General features: G+C 36.9%; 1 protein-coding gene across 4 annotated transcripts in view; it reads left to right on the forward strand.

The window, feature by feature from the left end:
• DLG2 (discs large MAGUK scaffold protein 2) overlaps nt 1-17602 on the forward strand; it is a 2332068-nt gene that overhangs the window by 317872 nt on the left and 1996594 nt on the right. For all 4 annotated transcript variants that reach the window (XM_070783335.1, XM_070783336.1, XM_070783337.1 and 1 more), the window contains one exon: nt 7612-7757. In XM_070783335.1, the coding sequence (XP_070639436.1) occupies nt 7612-7757 (146 nt within the window). The remainder of the gene's footprint in view (nt 1-7611; nt 7758-17602) is intronic.

Consider the following 17602-nt stretch of genomic DNA (forward strand, 5'->3'; position numbering starts at 1 on the left):
AGAATAAATTTGTAGTTGTGCATGAAATTTGAGAGTAACTTTTTAGAATAAACCAATATTTATGAAATACTCAATTTTTCTTCAATATGTAAAAAAGTATAATATTTATACATGTAAAAGAGTATATATATACACATATATATATATATACATACTATATATATATGTAGCATGGTAATAAAAAAACCCATTTCTGAAATAAGCCCCCAGATCTGGAACTGAAAACCTGTATGTTCCTCCTTTATCCCATTTTCCTCCCCGTTCCTTGCACTGTTGTAATTACAACTTTTCATGTGCTTCTTTGCTTTGATCTATTTTTTTCACATATATTTGTATGTATGCCTGAAAATATATAGCTTAGTTTTGCATGTTTTTGAACTTTAAAAAAATATTTTTGTACTGAGACTTTTTTTTCATTCAACGTTATGTTTCTAAGATTTGTTCATGTTATTTCGTGATACTATAGTTCATTCATTTTGGCTGTTACATGAATTCCATTCTGAGAACATACCATATTTATCTACTTTTTTGATGGAGATTTTTTGCTAATTTTTTGCTCCCATAATCTGTGCTGCTATGAACATTTTGGTTTGTGTCCTGATGCGTATGTGTAAGGGTTTATCTATAATATATCCTGAGTAGAAGAAATGCTGGATTACAGAAAAAAAAAAAAGGGTGAATTTTACAAGACAATACAAGATTATTTTCTAAAGTGGTCGTGGCAATTCAGACTCACCAGGAATAAATGTTACCATTCATTCATAGATTTTTTTCCTTTTTTAATTGAAATATATAGTTGACATGTACTGTGCTAAGTCACTTCAGTCATGTCCAACTCTTTGCAACCCTATGAACTGTATCCCACCAGTCTCCTCTGTCCATGGGAGTCTCGAGTCAAGAATACTGGAGTGGGTTGCTGTGCTGTCCTCCAGGGGATCTTCCAGATCCAGGGATCAAACCTGCATCTCTTATGTCTCCTGCACTGGCAGGCAGGCTCTTTACCCCTAGTGCCACCTGGGAAGCCCACAGTTGACATATAATATTATATGTTACAGGTATACAGTGTAGTGATTCATACTTTTAAAGATTATACTCATTTATAATTATCAAATATTGTCTATATTACAAGTGGTGTACAATGTATCCTTGTAGCTTAATCCCCTACTAGTATATTGCCCCTCTCCTCTTCCCATTCTCCACTAGTTTGTTCTCTATATCTGAGAGTGAATAAACTTACCTAAGGAGGTGAAACATCTGTACTTGGAAAACTATAGGATACTGTTGAAAGAAATCGGAGGCAACACATACAGATGGAAGGACACACTGTGTTCTTGGATTGGAAGAATTAACCAAGGTTATTAATTAACCTTGTTAAAATGGCCATCCTATCCAAGACAACATACAGATGCAATGCAATCCCTATCAAAATTCCAATGACATTTTTCACAGAACTTGAAGAAATAATTTTAAAATTTGTATGGAAACACACACACAAAATACATTATAGCCAAAATAATCATAAACAATAATAGAGCTGGAGGAATTATTCTCCCTGACTTCAAGATATACTAAACTACAGTAATATTTTAGCCAATATTATTGGTGTAGGTGGTGTTTGGTTATGATCTTGCTGTGCATTTATGATCACAAATGAGATTGAGAATCTTTTCCCTTATCAGATTTATCAGTGATACATGTTTGCTGTGAAATATCCTGTTTATATTTTCCTACCCATTTTTTTTTTCTTTTGGTTTGTATGTCTCTTCCTTTTTGGTTTTTACACACCCAGATACTGTCCCTTTGCCTGTCTGATATGAAGATAACTTCTCTTAATTTCATCTTGTCTTTTTCACTTTCTTTATTGAGGTGTAATTGATATATAATAAACTGCACATATGTGAAGCAATGATTTAATGTTTTGATATATGCACACACTCCTTTATAAACTCTCCCACTCACCCTTTCCTGCCTAACCTCACAGTCCTATTCCCAGGCAACTACAGAATTGTTTTGTCAATATAGATTAGTTTGCATTTTCTAGAATTTTATATAACTGGTATTATAAAAGATATGTTTATTTTTCTCTGACTTCTTTTACTTGGCATTATTTTGAAATTCATCCATGTTGTGTGTATCAGTTTGCTTTTGTTTTTTTATTGATGAGTAGTCTTCCATTGTATGGGTATACTCTATTGATCTACTGATGGACATTTGGATTACTTTCAAATATGACTTTTTACATGAATGTATATTTCCTTCTCCTTAGGTAAGTATCTAGAACAGTGATGGCTGGATTATATAGTAGCTATATGTTTAACTTTTTAAGAAATTACTGAACTTTTTCAAACTGGTTGTACTGTTTTCCATACTCACCATCAGCAATTGAGAGTTCTAGTTTTTTAGGATCACTGTCAGTTCTTGGGATGATCAGTTTTAAAAATTGTAACCAGTTTAATAAATATGTAGTGAAAAATGTAGTAGTATCTCATTGTGGTTTAACATTTTTCTTTCTCTAATGATTAATGTGCAGCCATGAAATTAAAAGACGCTTACTCCTTGGAAGGAAAGTTATGACCAACCTAGATAGCATATTCAAAAGCAGAGACATTACTTTGCCAACAAAGGTCCGTCTAGTCAAGGCTATGGTTTTTCCTGTGGTCATGTATGGATGTGAGAGTTGGACTGTGAAGAAGGCTGAGCGCCGAAGAATTGATGCTTTTGAACTGTGGTGTTGGAGAAGACTCTTGAGAGTCCCTTGGACTGCAAGGAGATCCAACCAGTCCATTCTGAAGGAGATCAGCCCTGGGCTTTCTTTGGAAGGAATGATGCTAAAGCTGAAACTCCAGTACTTTGGCCACCTCATGCAAACAGTTGACTCATTGGAAAGGACTCTGATGCTGGGAGGGGTTGGGGGCAGGAGGAGAAGGGGACGACAGAGGATGAGATGGCGGGATGGCATCACTGGCTGGATAGCATCACTGTCTCGATGGACGTGAGTCTGAGTGAACTCTGGGAGTTGGTGATGGACAGGGAGGCCTGGCGTGCTGCAATTCATGGGGTCGCAAAGAGTTGGACACGACTGAGCGACTGACCTGAACTGACTGACTGATTAATGATGTTGAATATCTTTTCATGTGCTTATCTGCTACCTCTTACTTTCTTGGTGAAGTGCCTGGTCAAATCTTTTTTTTTTTTTTTTTTTATTGTGGCTTTTTTTTTTTTTTTTTGGTTTTAATTTTATTTTTAAACTTTACATAATTGTATTAGTTTTGCCAAACATCAAAATGAATCCACCACAGGTATACATGTGTTCCCCATCCTGAACCCTCCTCCCTCCTCCCTCCCCATACCATCCCTCTGGGTCGTCCCAGTGCACCAGCCCCAAGCATCCAGTATCGTGCATCGAACCTGGACTGGCAACTCGTTTCTTACATGATATTTTACATGTTACAATGTCATTCTCCCAAATCTTCCCCCCTCTCCCTCTCCCACAGATTCCATAAGACTGTTCTATACATCAGTGTCTCTTTTGCTGTCTCATACACAGGGTTATTGTTACCATCTTTCTAAATTCCATATATATGCGTTAGAATACTGTATTTATGTTTTTCCTTCTGGCTTACTTCACTCTGTATAATAGGCTCCAGTTTCATCCACCTCATTAGAACTGATTCAAATGTATTCTTTTTAATGGCCGAGTAATACTCCATTGTGTATATGTACCACTGCTTTCTTATCCATTCATCTGCTGATGGACATCTAGGTTGCTTCCATGTCTTGGCTATTATAAACAGTGCTGCGATGAACATTGGGGTACACGTGTCTCTTTCCCTTCTGGTTTCCTCAGTGTGTATGCCCAGCAGTGGGGTTGCTGGATCATAAGGCAGTTCTATTTCCAGTTTTTTAAGGAATCTCCACACTGTTCTCCATAGTGGCTGTACTAGTTTGCATTCCCACCAACAGTGTAAGAGGGTTCCCTTTTCTCCACACCCTCTCCAGCATTTATTATTTGTAGACTTTTGGATCGCAGCCATTCTGACTGGTGTGAAATGGTACCTCATAGTGGTTTTGATTTGCATTTCTCTGATAATGAGTGATGTTGAGCATCTTTTCATGTGTTTGTTAGCCATCTGTATGTCTTTTTTGGAGAAATGTCTGTTTAGTTCTTTGGCCCATTTTTTGATTGGGTCGTTTATTTTTCTGGAGTTGAGCTGTAGACAATCTCTTTAACAAGTGGTGCTGGGAAATCTGGTCAACCACTTGTAAAAGAATGAAACTGGACCACTTTCTAACACCATACACAAAAATAAACTCAAAATGGATTAAAGATCTAAACGTAAGACCAGAAACTATAAAACTCCTAGAGGAGAACATAGGCAAAACACTCTCCGACATACATCACAGCAGGATCCTCTATGACCCACCTCCCAGAATATTGGAAATAAAAGCAAAAATAAACAAATGGGACCTAATTAACCTTAAAAGCTTCTGCACATCAAAGGAAACTATTAGCAAGGTGAAAAGACAGCCTTCAGAATGGGAGAAAATAATAGCAAATGAAGCAACTGACAAACAACTAATCTCAAAAATATACAAGCAACTCCTACAGCTGGTCAAATCTTTTACCCATTTTTCAATTGGATTCTTTGGCTTCTTTTTGTTTTGAGAGTTCTTTATGGATTCTAGATGCAAACCTAAAAAAAAATATATATATATATATATGTGATTTGCAAAGGAATGCAGTCCCCCCTTAGTAGTTTTCTTTCAAGATTTTGAAGTTGTTCTTCTGTCATCCAGCCTCCATTATTGCTACTGAGATTAGTCTTTTCTGTGTGACTGCTTTTAAGATGTCTGCTTTGTCCTTGGTGTTCTGCTTATTGTGCTATGTCTAGGCCTAGGCATTGTTGTTGTCAGCTGCTCAGTTGTGTCCGACTCTTTGTGACCCCATCGACTGCAGCACGCCAGGCTTCCCTGTTCTTCACCATCTCCTGGAGCTTGCTCAAACTCATGTGTGTTGAGTCAGTTATGCCATCCAACCATCTTGTTCTTTCTTGTTCCCTTCTCCTTTAGCTTTCCATCTTTCCCAGTATCAGGGTCTTTTCTAATGAGTTGGCCCTTTGCATCAGGTTGCCAGAGTAGCTTTTATTTATTCTCTTTTTTTGAAATGAACTGTTACTTTCAGGACCTGAGAATTCATATTTTTATAAATTCTAAAAATTTGATATCCATAGCCCTTTAAATGTCATTTGTTATTTATTTTATTTTTCCCCTGAAGACATCTACTAGAAAAGTAATGGACCTTCTTATCTATCCTCTGTATATTCTAATATTTCTCTCACATTTTCCATTCTGTTTTCTCCTTTGTTGCATTCTGGGTAACTTCTTTGGGTATATTTTCCAGTTCTGCTTTGTTTAGTCTGCTGTTTAACCCATCCATTGAGTATTTTTAAAATAATGACTTATTTTCTTTCATTCATACCAATATAGATTCTTGGACATTTATTTTATACTTTGGATATAATCCAATCCTATGTTACATATATATTTACTCAAATTGCTCCAATTTTGGCCATGTTTGGCTGCTCTTTCTCATAATTTTTGTGTTGTTTTGACATGCCCCATTGCAGCAAAATTTTTAAAATTTGGGTTGAGGAGTTTATTCTCAAGATACTCCAGGCTCATCTTGTCATATTTTCTGCCCCAGTACTAGGATCAACTATTTCCCCCCAAAGCTCTGGTTTCCTTTATTGAAACCAAGATCTGGTTCCTATGTGTGCCAGTTGCTGTTGCAGTGTTCTTGCTGCTAGGCCCTCTCAATCTAGAAAAATATGGCAGCTAGGAAATATTAATACACATGTTTGATTTCTATTTCTATTCATATTTTTTTTATTTCTATCCTTCTCTTTGTCCTTCCCTTCTTTCCTTCCAAACTTCTGAATTCATATAGATACTCCCAATTCTAACTTAATACCACTGTACTTATTCTTACCCTCTGCCATTTGTTGGAGAATGCTATATACAATAATGCTAAAGTCATTATTGTAGGCCCTTTCATCAGACAGGGTGAGGGAATATGTGTTTTTATAGTTGGACATGACTGAGTGACTGAACAATAACAAATACTAACCTGTATATATGCATATGTATAAGTATTTCTATATGTATTCATTCCTATTTCTATTAAGCTAAAAAGGAGTTTGTAATGATGTCTTTAATCCAAAATCATATGACTCGTTGTACAATGCCCTACCCACCCACTTTTTTGTTTGTAACTTCCTACTCCACCAGTGAGAAACCTGGTTCCTACCACCTACCATCCATTTACTTAATTGTTCAATTCTGATTATATACATACAGTGACTTCAAAATTGTTGACTTGTACTCCACGAGAAACAAATTTACCAACTAGAGTGTAGACTAGGATGCTTTTGTATAAGTTTCTTTGTCTTTGGTTTTACAGTCTCTACTGATATTCAGGTCATCATCTTTTTCTCCTACCGCCTTCAGTGACATTATTTCATTCATCTGTGATATAGTTAGATTCTTTTGTCACAGTCTACTTTTCATTTTGGGATTCCCTGGGCTCCTAAATGATTTTTAAAATTTGTATACGTTATGGTTTATTCTTTGTGCTGTAAAATTCTTTGGATTTTGACAGATGCTTCCTGTTAGGTGCCAACCAATATAGTATCATTACAGAATATTTTCCTCACTCTGTGCTTTACCTATTCAACCCTCCTCCTATTCTCCTAGAACTTCTGGAAGTCACTGATAGTTTTATTGTCTCTTTAGTTGTTTGTTTGTTTTTTTTTTTCCAAAAATTATATAAATGGAATCCTCTAATATGGAGGCTAGCTACATGCCTTGGAGAAGGCAATGGCACCCCACTCCAGTACTTTTGCCTGGAAAATCCCATGGACAGAGCAGCCTGGTGGGCTGCAGTCCATGGGGTCTCTAGAGTCGGACACGACTGAGCAACTTCACTTTCACTTTTCACTTTCATGCATTGGAGAAGGAAATGGCAACCCACTCCAGTGTTCTTGCCTGGAGAATCCCAGGGATGGGGAAGCCTGGTGGGCTGCCGTCTATGGGGTCGCATAGAGTCAGACACGACTGAAGCAACTTAGCAGCAGCAGCAGCAGAGGCTACATGCCTGGCTTTTTTAAACTTAGCAATATACATTTAAGACTCATCCATGTTTTTACATAGTTTGATAACTCATTTCTTCTTATTGTTAAATAGTATTCTATGTATTGCAGTTTGTTTATCCATTCACTAATTGAAGGACATCTTGATTACTTCTAATTTTTGCAATTCTAAATAAAGTTGCTATAAGAATTCTCATACAGATAAAAATGCAACTTTTAGGATTTCTTCTATTTTTGTTGTTTCTCTTTGCATACATATTTATGTAGTTCTTTTTTATTAATTAATGTATTTATTTTTGGCTGCACTGTATCTTCATTGCTGTGCACAGGCTTTTTCTAGTTGCAGCAAATGGTTGCAGTGGTTTCTTTTAATTAGCAAAATCTTCCATATACTTGTGCATGAAGAAGCTATCTGTGAGGTCATCCATGACATGTTGACTTTTCTCTTGCATTTTCTTTATAGATATTCAAGAATTTTATGAGGTAACATTGCTAAATTCTCAAAAAAGTTGTGAGCAGAAGATAGAAGAAGCCAATCAAGTTGCACAGAAGTGGGAGAAGACATCCTTTCTTGCTTCATGCCATGACAACCTTCAAAAGTCTGCAGAGGTACATTATTGAAAGTTTTGAAAGTACTAAATATTTATTTATACCAGTAAATACCAAAATTATTTATACCAATAAAGAAGTAGTAGTTATTAATAGTGGTAGTTTTAGTAGTAGTAATGATTATTAACAAATGTTATCAAACAATAATAATAGAAACTTAGTTACATACTATAGTGCCAGTATTACATACCAACATTACATACCATACTGTATATAATATTTGCATATGAAAATTCAGATTTTGCCAAAAGATAAAACCAGGTATAGGAAGAACATGGTTCTTCATGTTATATAAATGAGTTCTGTCACAAATATTGTCATTGTTTGAGCTGACTCAAGTATCAGGCATTCTGGAATTTCAGAACATGTGTTGATGCAATGCGGGAAGGAGACAGACAGCGAGGTTGGAGAGTATGGTCTGAGACTATGATCTCTGTAGTAGAGTCAGGTATCCTGGGGCAAATAAAATGATTTATTGGGATATAGGAACAAAATAATAGAACTCTCATTTATATTGCTTTTTATTACGTTCTTTACAATCTTTTATGTTTAGATAATTTATAACATTAACAGTCATACATGTACATTTAAGAATAAATATAAAGCTATTAGGACATGACTGAGCGACTGATCTGATCTGATCTGATTAGAACTGTATATGCTCAAATGGTTTTTTGTGGATGGGATTATGAAATCAAAAGTTTGAAGACTACTGTTGGGTTTAGCAGTTACCAAAGAGCAAGGCAAGTTGAGGTATGTCTCGTTTTCATAGGCTAGGGTCAATATGGTGGCAGGAACTGATTAATGATGTTTTTAAGTGGCAGTTGGTATTTTGAAGGCAGGTAGTGTGTGTGTTGCACACACATGCACACACACAATCTGTCAAAATTGGGGTTGTGGAGCCGATTTGGAAACTGATTGAATCCTAGTGCGAATCAATGGCACTTTGATTGCTGAGTCTTTGAATTGTTAAGTTTGAGACCTGTGATACACTTTCCAGCCTGCTCAGAACTTATTTGGAAACTGGATAAGACTGAAGCTAATGATCACCTTGATTCCTTGAAGTATAAGTTAACAGTGACAGTAATGTGTCAATGCATAGATACCTACTATGTGAGGTTTCTTAAGTACTTAAAAGCATTAAAACATCTTAATTTCAATACCTAGAAGTAACTTGACTTCTTAATCTTTTTTTCTGTACAAATATATGTACAGAAAACTAGGACAACAGCTTGTAGGGTGTGTTGATGACTTTTAAATTGAATGCTGTACTAATAGTATTTATCCATATAACATCAATAAATATTCTTGAAAATATTTTAATGACTATACAATATTCTACCATTTGGAACTTAAGCAGTTCTCCATTAAAAATTGAGGCTATCTCCAGTTTTGTGCCATGAGTAATGTGTAATGGCTATCTGTGTATGTAAACCCTTGTGTTTTTTCCAGTAATTTCATTAGGGTTGATTTTTGTAAATGAAACTACTGAGGCCAAGGATATTGACGTTTTTAAGGCTCTTGTTACAAATTGTCAAAGTGCTCTGCAGAAGCGCTATCAGCAATGTTAGAAAAGACAAATTTACCTATATTCTTAGTAGCATTAGTTATTTAAAATATTTGTCAAAATAAAAGATAAAATTTGGTACATAATGATTTACATTGCAATTATTTATTATTGAGACTGACCTGTGTTTTCTTATGGTTATTGGCTTGTATTTGTTTTGTGATTTATTCAAGCTCTTTGTCCATTTTCCTGGGGGGTGCTAGAATTCTTATAGTTTTATAAGAGCATTTTATTTATGAACTATGTCATCTTGCAGTATTTCTAGTTTGTTGATTACTGATAATTTTACTTATATGCTTTTGGCATTCAAACTATTTAAAATTTTTATTTGATAAAATTGAGCACATTTTTTGTTTTTATTCTTCTTTCTTTGCTTTTGCTTCTCCATTCCAGGATTAGTTAACTATTCTATTTTTTTGTAGTCTGTTATTGCTTTGATATTTGTTCTTTTGAATTTTTAAAAATTATTTTTAATAAATCTCTAGATCCCTAGTCCAGGACATATACCTAGTTTTGTATAAAATATCAAAGATATGCTTAAGTTCCTTTTTTAAAAAGAACTTTCTTGTTTTTGCATGTCTCCTCTTTTACCTGCTTCCTTCCTCTGTTGCATTAGCTCTACCCTCCCCACATACAAGGTAACCCATCTTAATAACTTAGTGTGTTTAATCCTTCTTCAGTCATGTAATGTGTATTCATATATAAACATAAAAATTATATATATTCATATATATATTATATATGTGTGTATACATATCCGTATTGAAACATGCACACATATATACACATAGAATTTTGCACAATAATGGTTTCTCAAGAAACTTTCATATTATTTGACTGCTTCTTCAACTTGCCTGGCATAGCTTTCATTCATTCTTCTCATGGATGCATAATTTCGTAGTGTGAATATGTCTTCAGTCATTCCCCTTAATGGTAATTTACTGTTTCCGGTTTTCCGCCACTATAAATAGTACGGCAATCTGATGATTGCATGTACAGTCAAACTTACTGATGCTTTTGTATCTATAGGATAGATTCTCAGGGATGGTATTATTGGCTTCATGTTATGTGTATTTTTCATTTAAATAATGTTGCTGGACTGATTTCACCTTTCACATTTCTGCTGACACTGCATGTTGGTACAATTTAACCTCACATCCTTCACAGCAGAAGGTGTTACTGCTCTTCTTAATTTTTGCCAGTTTAATAAGCTTAGTAATAGTTCATTTTTAACATAATTTCCAGTTTTCAGACTACTGGTGAATTTGAGCATTGTTTCATATGTTTGTTGGGTATTTTAGTCTGCTATTCTATGAATTTATTCATATTCTTTTTCTCATTATTCTATTGTTTATCTCTGTTTATTTGTGTGGGATTTTTGTATATTCAAATTATTCAATTTAGACAATATTGCCGTATATAGATTTTCTTAGGGATAAACATTTTCCACGAATTGATACATACATGTAATGCCTTTGTTTTATGATTAGTATCCTTTCAACAAATACATCAGCTAGAAAATTTATTAAAATAAAACCTTTAGGCTGTTTATTCAGCAGTTATCTATAAGATTATTTGATTGAGTTGATATAAATCAGGACTTATAATTGGTTTGTGAACAGACGCCAGCAATATAAGGAAGAATAATGAGAAAAAATTCACTTGGGAATTAGACTTAGTCATTTTCAACATCAAAATTAAGATAGGCAAAATATACTTAATATAATACAGGTTTTTCCACATTCAATTTTAGCATTTCTTTTAATGCAATTCAGCATATCTTGTAATCCCCTGTTGGAAAGTTCTCAGTCTATAGTGATTTGGATATTGGCCAGTTATATCCAAAATATATGAACATGAACACACATTAACTCCAGGCAGTATGCTTCTTAGGTGAGTCTGATTGATTGCTCTTTCTTAATGGGGTATGTGAGGCAAAATGACAGGTCTTACTGAAGATGGAAGTGGGAAGAGGGGTAAAGTATCTTTATTTGGGATTTCTGTCACCTGGGCCAGGATAACTAAGGATCTTGCCCTGTGGCGGTCAGCTTTCCAAAAGCTAGGTTTAGAAAGTGAGTCCAAATTAAATTGATGCTAAAATAGTCTAAGTGAAGAATAGCAATTGAGAAATGGAAGGGAAAATGGAGTTCATAACCAGAACAGCTTAGACTAACATTAAGTAGATGCTGAGGATGGAGTGCAAATACTTGTCATACTTTTTAATTCTCACTCTGTATTCCCTCCTGTGAACAAACTGAGTTTATTTAAAGCAGCTGGGAAAGAGATAAGCTCTGTAAGGACAGCAATCATAAATCTCCATTTTCTCTGATTCCTGGGCACCCACAAGAATGTTTGTCACATAATAGGCTCAAGAAGTATATTTTAAACCAGGAGAAAGTCCCTCTATGCATCCTCTGGTTCCTAGTTTCAGTCTGGTCGTGAGACGCCTTGTGTATCCCATCATGCTTCTCCTTTTCCGTTCTCTTAGTTGAGTCTCCCCATGATGTAGACTACAGTGGAGAATAAATTGGTGTACCTTAGTTGATCAGAGCTGACAAAGGAAGTCATGGATAGTACCTTCTGAATCAACAAGAATGATACCTATATTACTGGTACATTGGCTCTAGAAACAGAAATTTCAAAAGTCAAAGGTCTTACCACTAGGATATTGCTTTCTGTAATATCCTGATTAGGAGTTTCTCCCATGACTCAAGTGGTAAATAATCTGCCTGTAATGCAAGAGACACAGGAGACTCAGGTTTGATCCCTGGATTGGGAAGGTCCCCTGGAGAAGGATGTGGCAACCCATTCAGGTAATCTTGCCTGAAAAAATTCCATGGACAGAAGAGCCTGACAGGCTACAGTCTATATGGTCACAAAGAGTTGGACACAACTGAGCACACATACACATATATGTACTAGTACACTTATTTTCAAAAGATTTTATTTAGACATCCATAGCCTTTCAAAATCTTTGACAATGGAAGAAAGTGCAAAAGGAGCTATCTTCTCACCACTGCGGTCTACCAGTCTGAGGCAAAAGTCAAGAATAGTGGTTGAAATAATTATTTTTTATGGATTCAGTATTTAACTAATTTTTTTGTTGTTGTTGTTTTAGTGGAATCAAATCAATCTCTTGAAGTATTTTGACAATGTAAAGACAAAATCTGGTAGCATGAAAATGAATATTTCAGAGCAAATGACCATTGGATTGGATATTTTAAAGACATCTGACTACAATATGTCAGTGTTACTTTATTGCCAGTAAGTGTTGCCATCCCAGTAGAAGGCCCCTCAAGGACGGACACCACTGTAGGCTGTCTAGCACAGTGCCTGGTGCAGGTGAATATTAAAGAAATATGATAGGGCGTGGAAATGTTCACTTTATTTTTCTGTAGATCAACATGATCTTGGTATGAAGCCTTAAATCTCCCAAGAGGCAGAAAATATAATCTTAGTCAATTCTAGGTTTTCTCAAAGGCTTCCCGCTTTATACTTAATCACTCCCCCACTTTTCCTGTACAGTCTGTTTTTTTCTCAGAGGGAACAATTCCCTGGGGGCACATAGTCCGCCACTGCATCTCAGTGAGAGCAGAGAGATTGTGTAATATTGTACCTCAGTGTGTTGAGAGTGCCTCAGTGACTATTGATGGACTGAATAATGTTGATGAAAGAGACATGCAAGGAAGTGATACTAAGCAGGACCCTGTGGAGGCTCCTGGGCACAGAACTCTACCTGTGTCCTTCATTTTTCAATTATAGGAAATAGGCTTAATTCAGCCTCCATGGCATTCTGTGAGTTCTAAGAGGCAGGTTCAAACAGTTGTTAATTAGGGAAGGGAGGAAATGTAAGACAGGCATGGAGCAGTCAAGAGAAGCAATAGTGCAGCCTTGGGGCAAGGCCTTGCTTCTCCATCAAGGGATACAATATCTTTGAGCTGTTTTGTAGTTGCTGAAATCCCCACAGGGTGGGAGAAGTTAAAGTTAACAGTGGTCTGCCGTCCACAAGCAAGTAAGCCCTAGACCAATGGGAACCAGAAGGTTGATGTTGCTGACTTCCACTTACCTCATTACCAACCAATCAGAATAATGTCCATGAGCTGATCACTCCCTCTTTGATCCATTTCTTTAAAACTTCTCATTGGTGCCTGCTCTAGGTTGAGACACACAGTCTTGAGGGCGCTAGCCTGCTGTGGCCCCCTTTGCCTGGTGAAGCAATAAAGCTATTCTTCTCTACTTCACCCAAAACTCTGTGTGTGAGATTTAATTTGGTGTCAGGGTACAGCGGAGAAGGCGATGGCACCCCACTCCAGTACTCTTGCCTGGAAAATCCCATGGATGGAGGAGCCTGGTAGGCTGCAGTCCATGGGGTCGTGAAGAGTCAGACATGACTGAGTGACTTCCCTTTCACTTTTCACTTTCATGCATTGGAGAAGGAAATGGCAACCCACTCCAGTGTTCTTGCCTGGAGAATCCCAGGGACAGGGACGGGCTGCCGTCTCTGGGGCTGCACAGAGTCGGACACGACTGAAGCGACTTAGCAGCAGCAGCAACAGGGTACAGAGCCAAATTTGACTTCAGAGGCATCATGGTCATCAGTCAGCATCTGTTATGAGATAATTCCCACTGGGGCTTTTCCTTCCTAATCTTTGGTAGCCATCACTCCTTTAAGTTGGCATTTGTAGCTGAGATGCATATTTCCACCTGGTCTCCAGCTTTAAGGTTCACTTTACCATCTGTTCTTCCTCTTCATTCCAACCACAAAGAGTCTTCACTTAAAAAGAAAATCACCACCAGTACATCTCATAGCTACATGGGTGAAAACCAGCAAAATGAACATTTGGCTGTTTCTTGTTCTTTGGGGGCACAGTGGGATCTTGTGAAGCTGCTCAGGATTTACTCTCTGGATTTTCCTCTACTGTTGTTTCTGCTTTATTCTCCTGTGCCCTTTTGGTGCCAGGCAACTTCTTTACAGGCTTAGAGTTGGGAGAAGGATGCAAGTTGAAGTGATTCTAATAAAAGTTTTCTTTTTCTCTTCTTCTCTCACTCTTTCACGTGAATATTTTTGGTCAGAGAGAGGTGGAGTATGTATATGTAATTGGGAAGAAACAGATTCCATTTGACTGCATATTCTTACAAATCCAGTCTTCTGCCTGGACTATGGCTTTGAATTTAAAAACAAAAATACAGTGTCTGTGCTTTCTGTTCTTATACCCCCGGAAGTTCTGGAGACCTCTAATACAACAACTCAAATGTGGGAATGGTTAGGGTAAAAAGAATTGGTGAGGAATACCCATTATTAATGTCATTCTATGCTTCTGCAACAGATGCAAAATCTTTCAGCAAAGATTTTCTTCATTGGTTGTAGCGCATATCCTAAAACTTGAATCTTAATGCCTGACTTGCTGCAGGAAAACTTGCTATCAAGAAAAAAGGACAGTAGAGAGAAATTTCTTAATCAGGTTCTGAAAAATAGGAAAAAAATAAAACGAAGCCTAAAAGTCTCAACAACAGTTTTGCCCCCCTTGTTTTATTGGAATATAATTGGCATACAGACTAAGTTTAATGTGTACAGCATGACTTCACTTACCTATATTGTGAAATGATTACCTCAATAAATTTAGTCAACATCCATTACTTTATATAACTACCCCCCCCCCAAAAAAAAAAGACAAAAGCAGTTCTTGTGATTAGAACTCTTAGAATATATTCCCTTAACAACTTTCAGATGTACCATATAGCAGCATTACATTGTAGTCATGTTGGAAATGCTCTCAAAAGGTGTCTTGGGAATAAGACAGACAATGAAAGATGGCTTGGCAAGGCAGTCTTTACTTCTGCAGAAGGGTGCCCGGCAGTCAAAGGTCTGGGAGTAAGCACGCAGAGCGGAAGTCCCCTCTGTTGTTGTTCCTGAGACGCAGGTTTCCTCCTCCGGCTCCTCTTAGGCTGGGAGTCACAGACACAGTCTTCCCAGATGTCACCTAAATTTTTGATTGGGTGATTTATATTAACTATTTTCCCATCCTTTTAGTTCTTTGTGCATGTCCAAGATAAAGCCCACAAGATTCACCTGCCGGGACAAAGCCTGCTAAATTAGACCGCCAAAACAGTCTTGTGAGGGAGGAGAATCAGGAAGTGAAAAGAACAAAGGATTGGCAACTAGCTGCCATTTTTGGAATCTTACTTATAAGCCAGCTATATACCTTTCTGTTCAACTATTCTAAGAATGTTGAGTCGAATCTTCTATTCTGTTCAACTGTATCTAAGAATGAATCACCTTTTATTTCTTATAACTTCTCCTTTGATAGAAGAGATCATGTCTTTCTTACAGTCATCATGTTGTACATTACATCCCCAGTATTTATTTATCTTCTAACTGGAAGTTTGTACCTTGTGAAACCTTTGTTTTTAAAAGATAATTGTGAAAAATGCCACACATTTTGCCTTGCCATTTGACTCAGTAGTTCTTTGATATTTTGGACTCTGTGTTATTCTCTACTTCAAAATTTTTGCTATAAAATAAGTCATAAATGATGGAAAAATAAGGCTGGAATTTTGTAGCATGTGGTGTGACACTGTGTCATATTTAATATAATTTTAAGTGACTGACTTTCTACTGCTCTGTTTTCAAACAGTGTACAAGAAATCTAGAAACCTTCACAGAGGTGAGGGCTTTAGCATTGCTGGTGGAACATAAGACAGACTGCCAAACTCCTTTGTCAAAACCTCCCGGGATCTTCTCACTAGAGTAAAGGTTACATTCCTTAAGAGTTGTGACCCCAGTTACCTCTCAGATCTAAACCCTGCTCCTCACTCACTCCTGTCCCTCCTCCATAGCCTCTTCACTGCTGCTCAGACACTTAGAGCTTTGAATTTTTCCACTTGCTTTGTCCTTAGGCTGAAATGAAATTTCTCCATAGAGCTGCATGGGGAAAGGGAGTTGCCTCTTTCAAATCTTTAATGTCACCTTCTCCTTGATTCCCACTCCATTCTATTAAAAATACCCTTTTCACATGCCCAGAACCGCTGTTATCATTCCTTGCTTTGTTTTTATTCATAGCACTTTTCATTATCCATCAGAGAGGCATTATGTTGTTGTTAAGAGCTAGCTACTGTGAGACCGTTTCAGTTTGAACCGAAGTTCTACCACTTACTGGCTGAGTGTTTTGAGGAAATTACTTAATCCCACTATATCTCAGCTTCTTCCTCTAAAATGCAGTTGTCATAAGAATTAAATTTTTGTTTTCCCTCACAATGAAATATTAGCTGCACGAGGGCAAGGATTTTTGTCTATTTGGTTTCTTGCTTTTATTCTAGCACCTAGAATATCTCTCTCATTTTATCAATTACTTGTTGAGAAGTTTAGCTTTATGATTTTGGCTTACAGCAAGTTTTCCTAAGAACAAATATTCTAAAAGTTTGCTCCACCTTTTTAGCCAGGACCATTTGAATCTTCCATGATAGCTAGCTGTATTTTTAAAACAAATGCATACAGCAAGCGACAGTTGATAGAATGACTCACTCATCCATTAATTCTTTCATTTAAATATTTATTGTCTAAGCTACTGTTTTTTGTTAGACTCTGTGGTAGATACATTAACTGGGAGACTCTGAAATTTAAAAAATAGATTTTTTTTCCTGTTGACTCCAACCTCAAGAGGCTTGTTTCCCAGTTGAATGTCTGGGCTTTTAAGGATGATTCCATGGGGATGGCGACTGAAGCACTAACTTTATAGTCAAACATATTTAGGTTTGTAACTGAGAAGGGTTAATTTTGACTCCATGCTGAATCTGTTTCTCTGGCTTTAACCCTTGTTTTGGTGCTTTTGTTATTATAAGTGCCGGGGTCCAGCCCTGGCTGATCCAGGGTATTCGAAGGGGAGACGGCTTAGGCGACTATTTAAATATTCATCAAAGATATAAAGGGTAATAGAATGAGGATAGCTCAGTAGGAAAATTCAGTGGAGAAAAGAGGCTGAGTAGCTTGGTTTACGCGGGAGACCAATAAAACTACAAGACAAGAAGTTTGCACCACTTACGTAGGCCGCAGGCGTCCTTCCGTTCTCCCGAAGGAGAGGAGACACTGAGGCCTCCCCGGTCGGATCTTAGAAGCCCAGGCATAATTAGTAAGCATGGCGGGTTCCGTGCTCCAGATGGAGACTCAACCAGAGTGAGAGAGAGAGAGAGCGACATGGGGAGACCAGTATTTCGAGAAACTGATCCCAATTCTTTATTTTCCATGGTCTACTTTTATACACTGAGATGTTATGCAAAAGTC

This window comes from Bos indicus, chromosome 29, assembly GCF_029378745.1.
Source record: "Bos indicus isolate NIAB-ARS_2022 breed Sahiwal x Tharparkar chromosome 29, NIAB-ARS_B.indTharparkar_mat_pri_1.0, whole genome shotgun sequence".
Taxonomy (NCBI): domain Eukaryota; kingdom Metazoa; phylum Chordata; class Mammalia; order Artiodactyla; family Bovidae; genus Bos; species Bos indicus.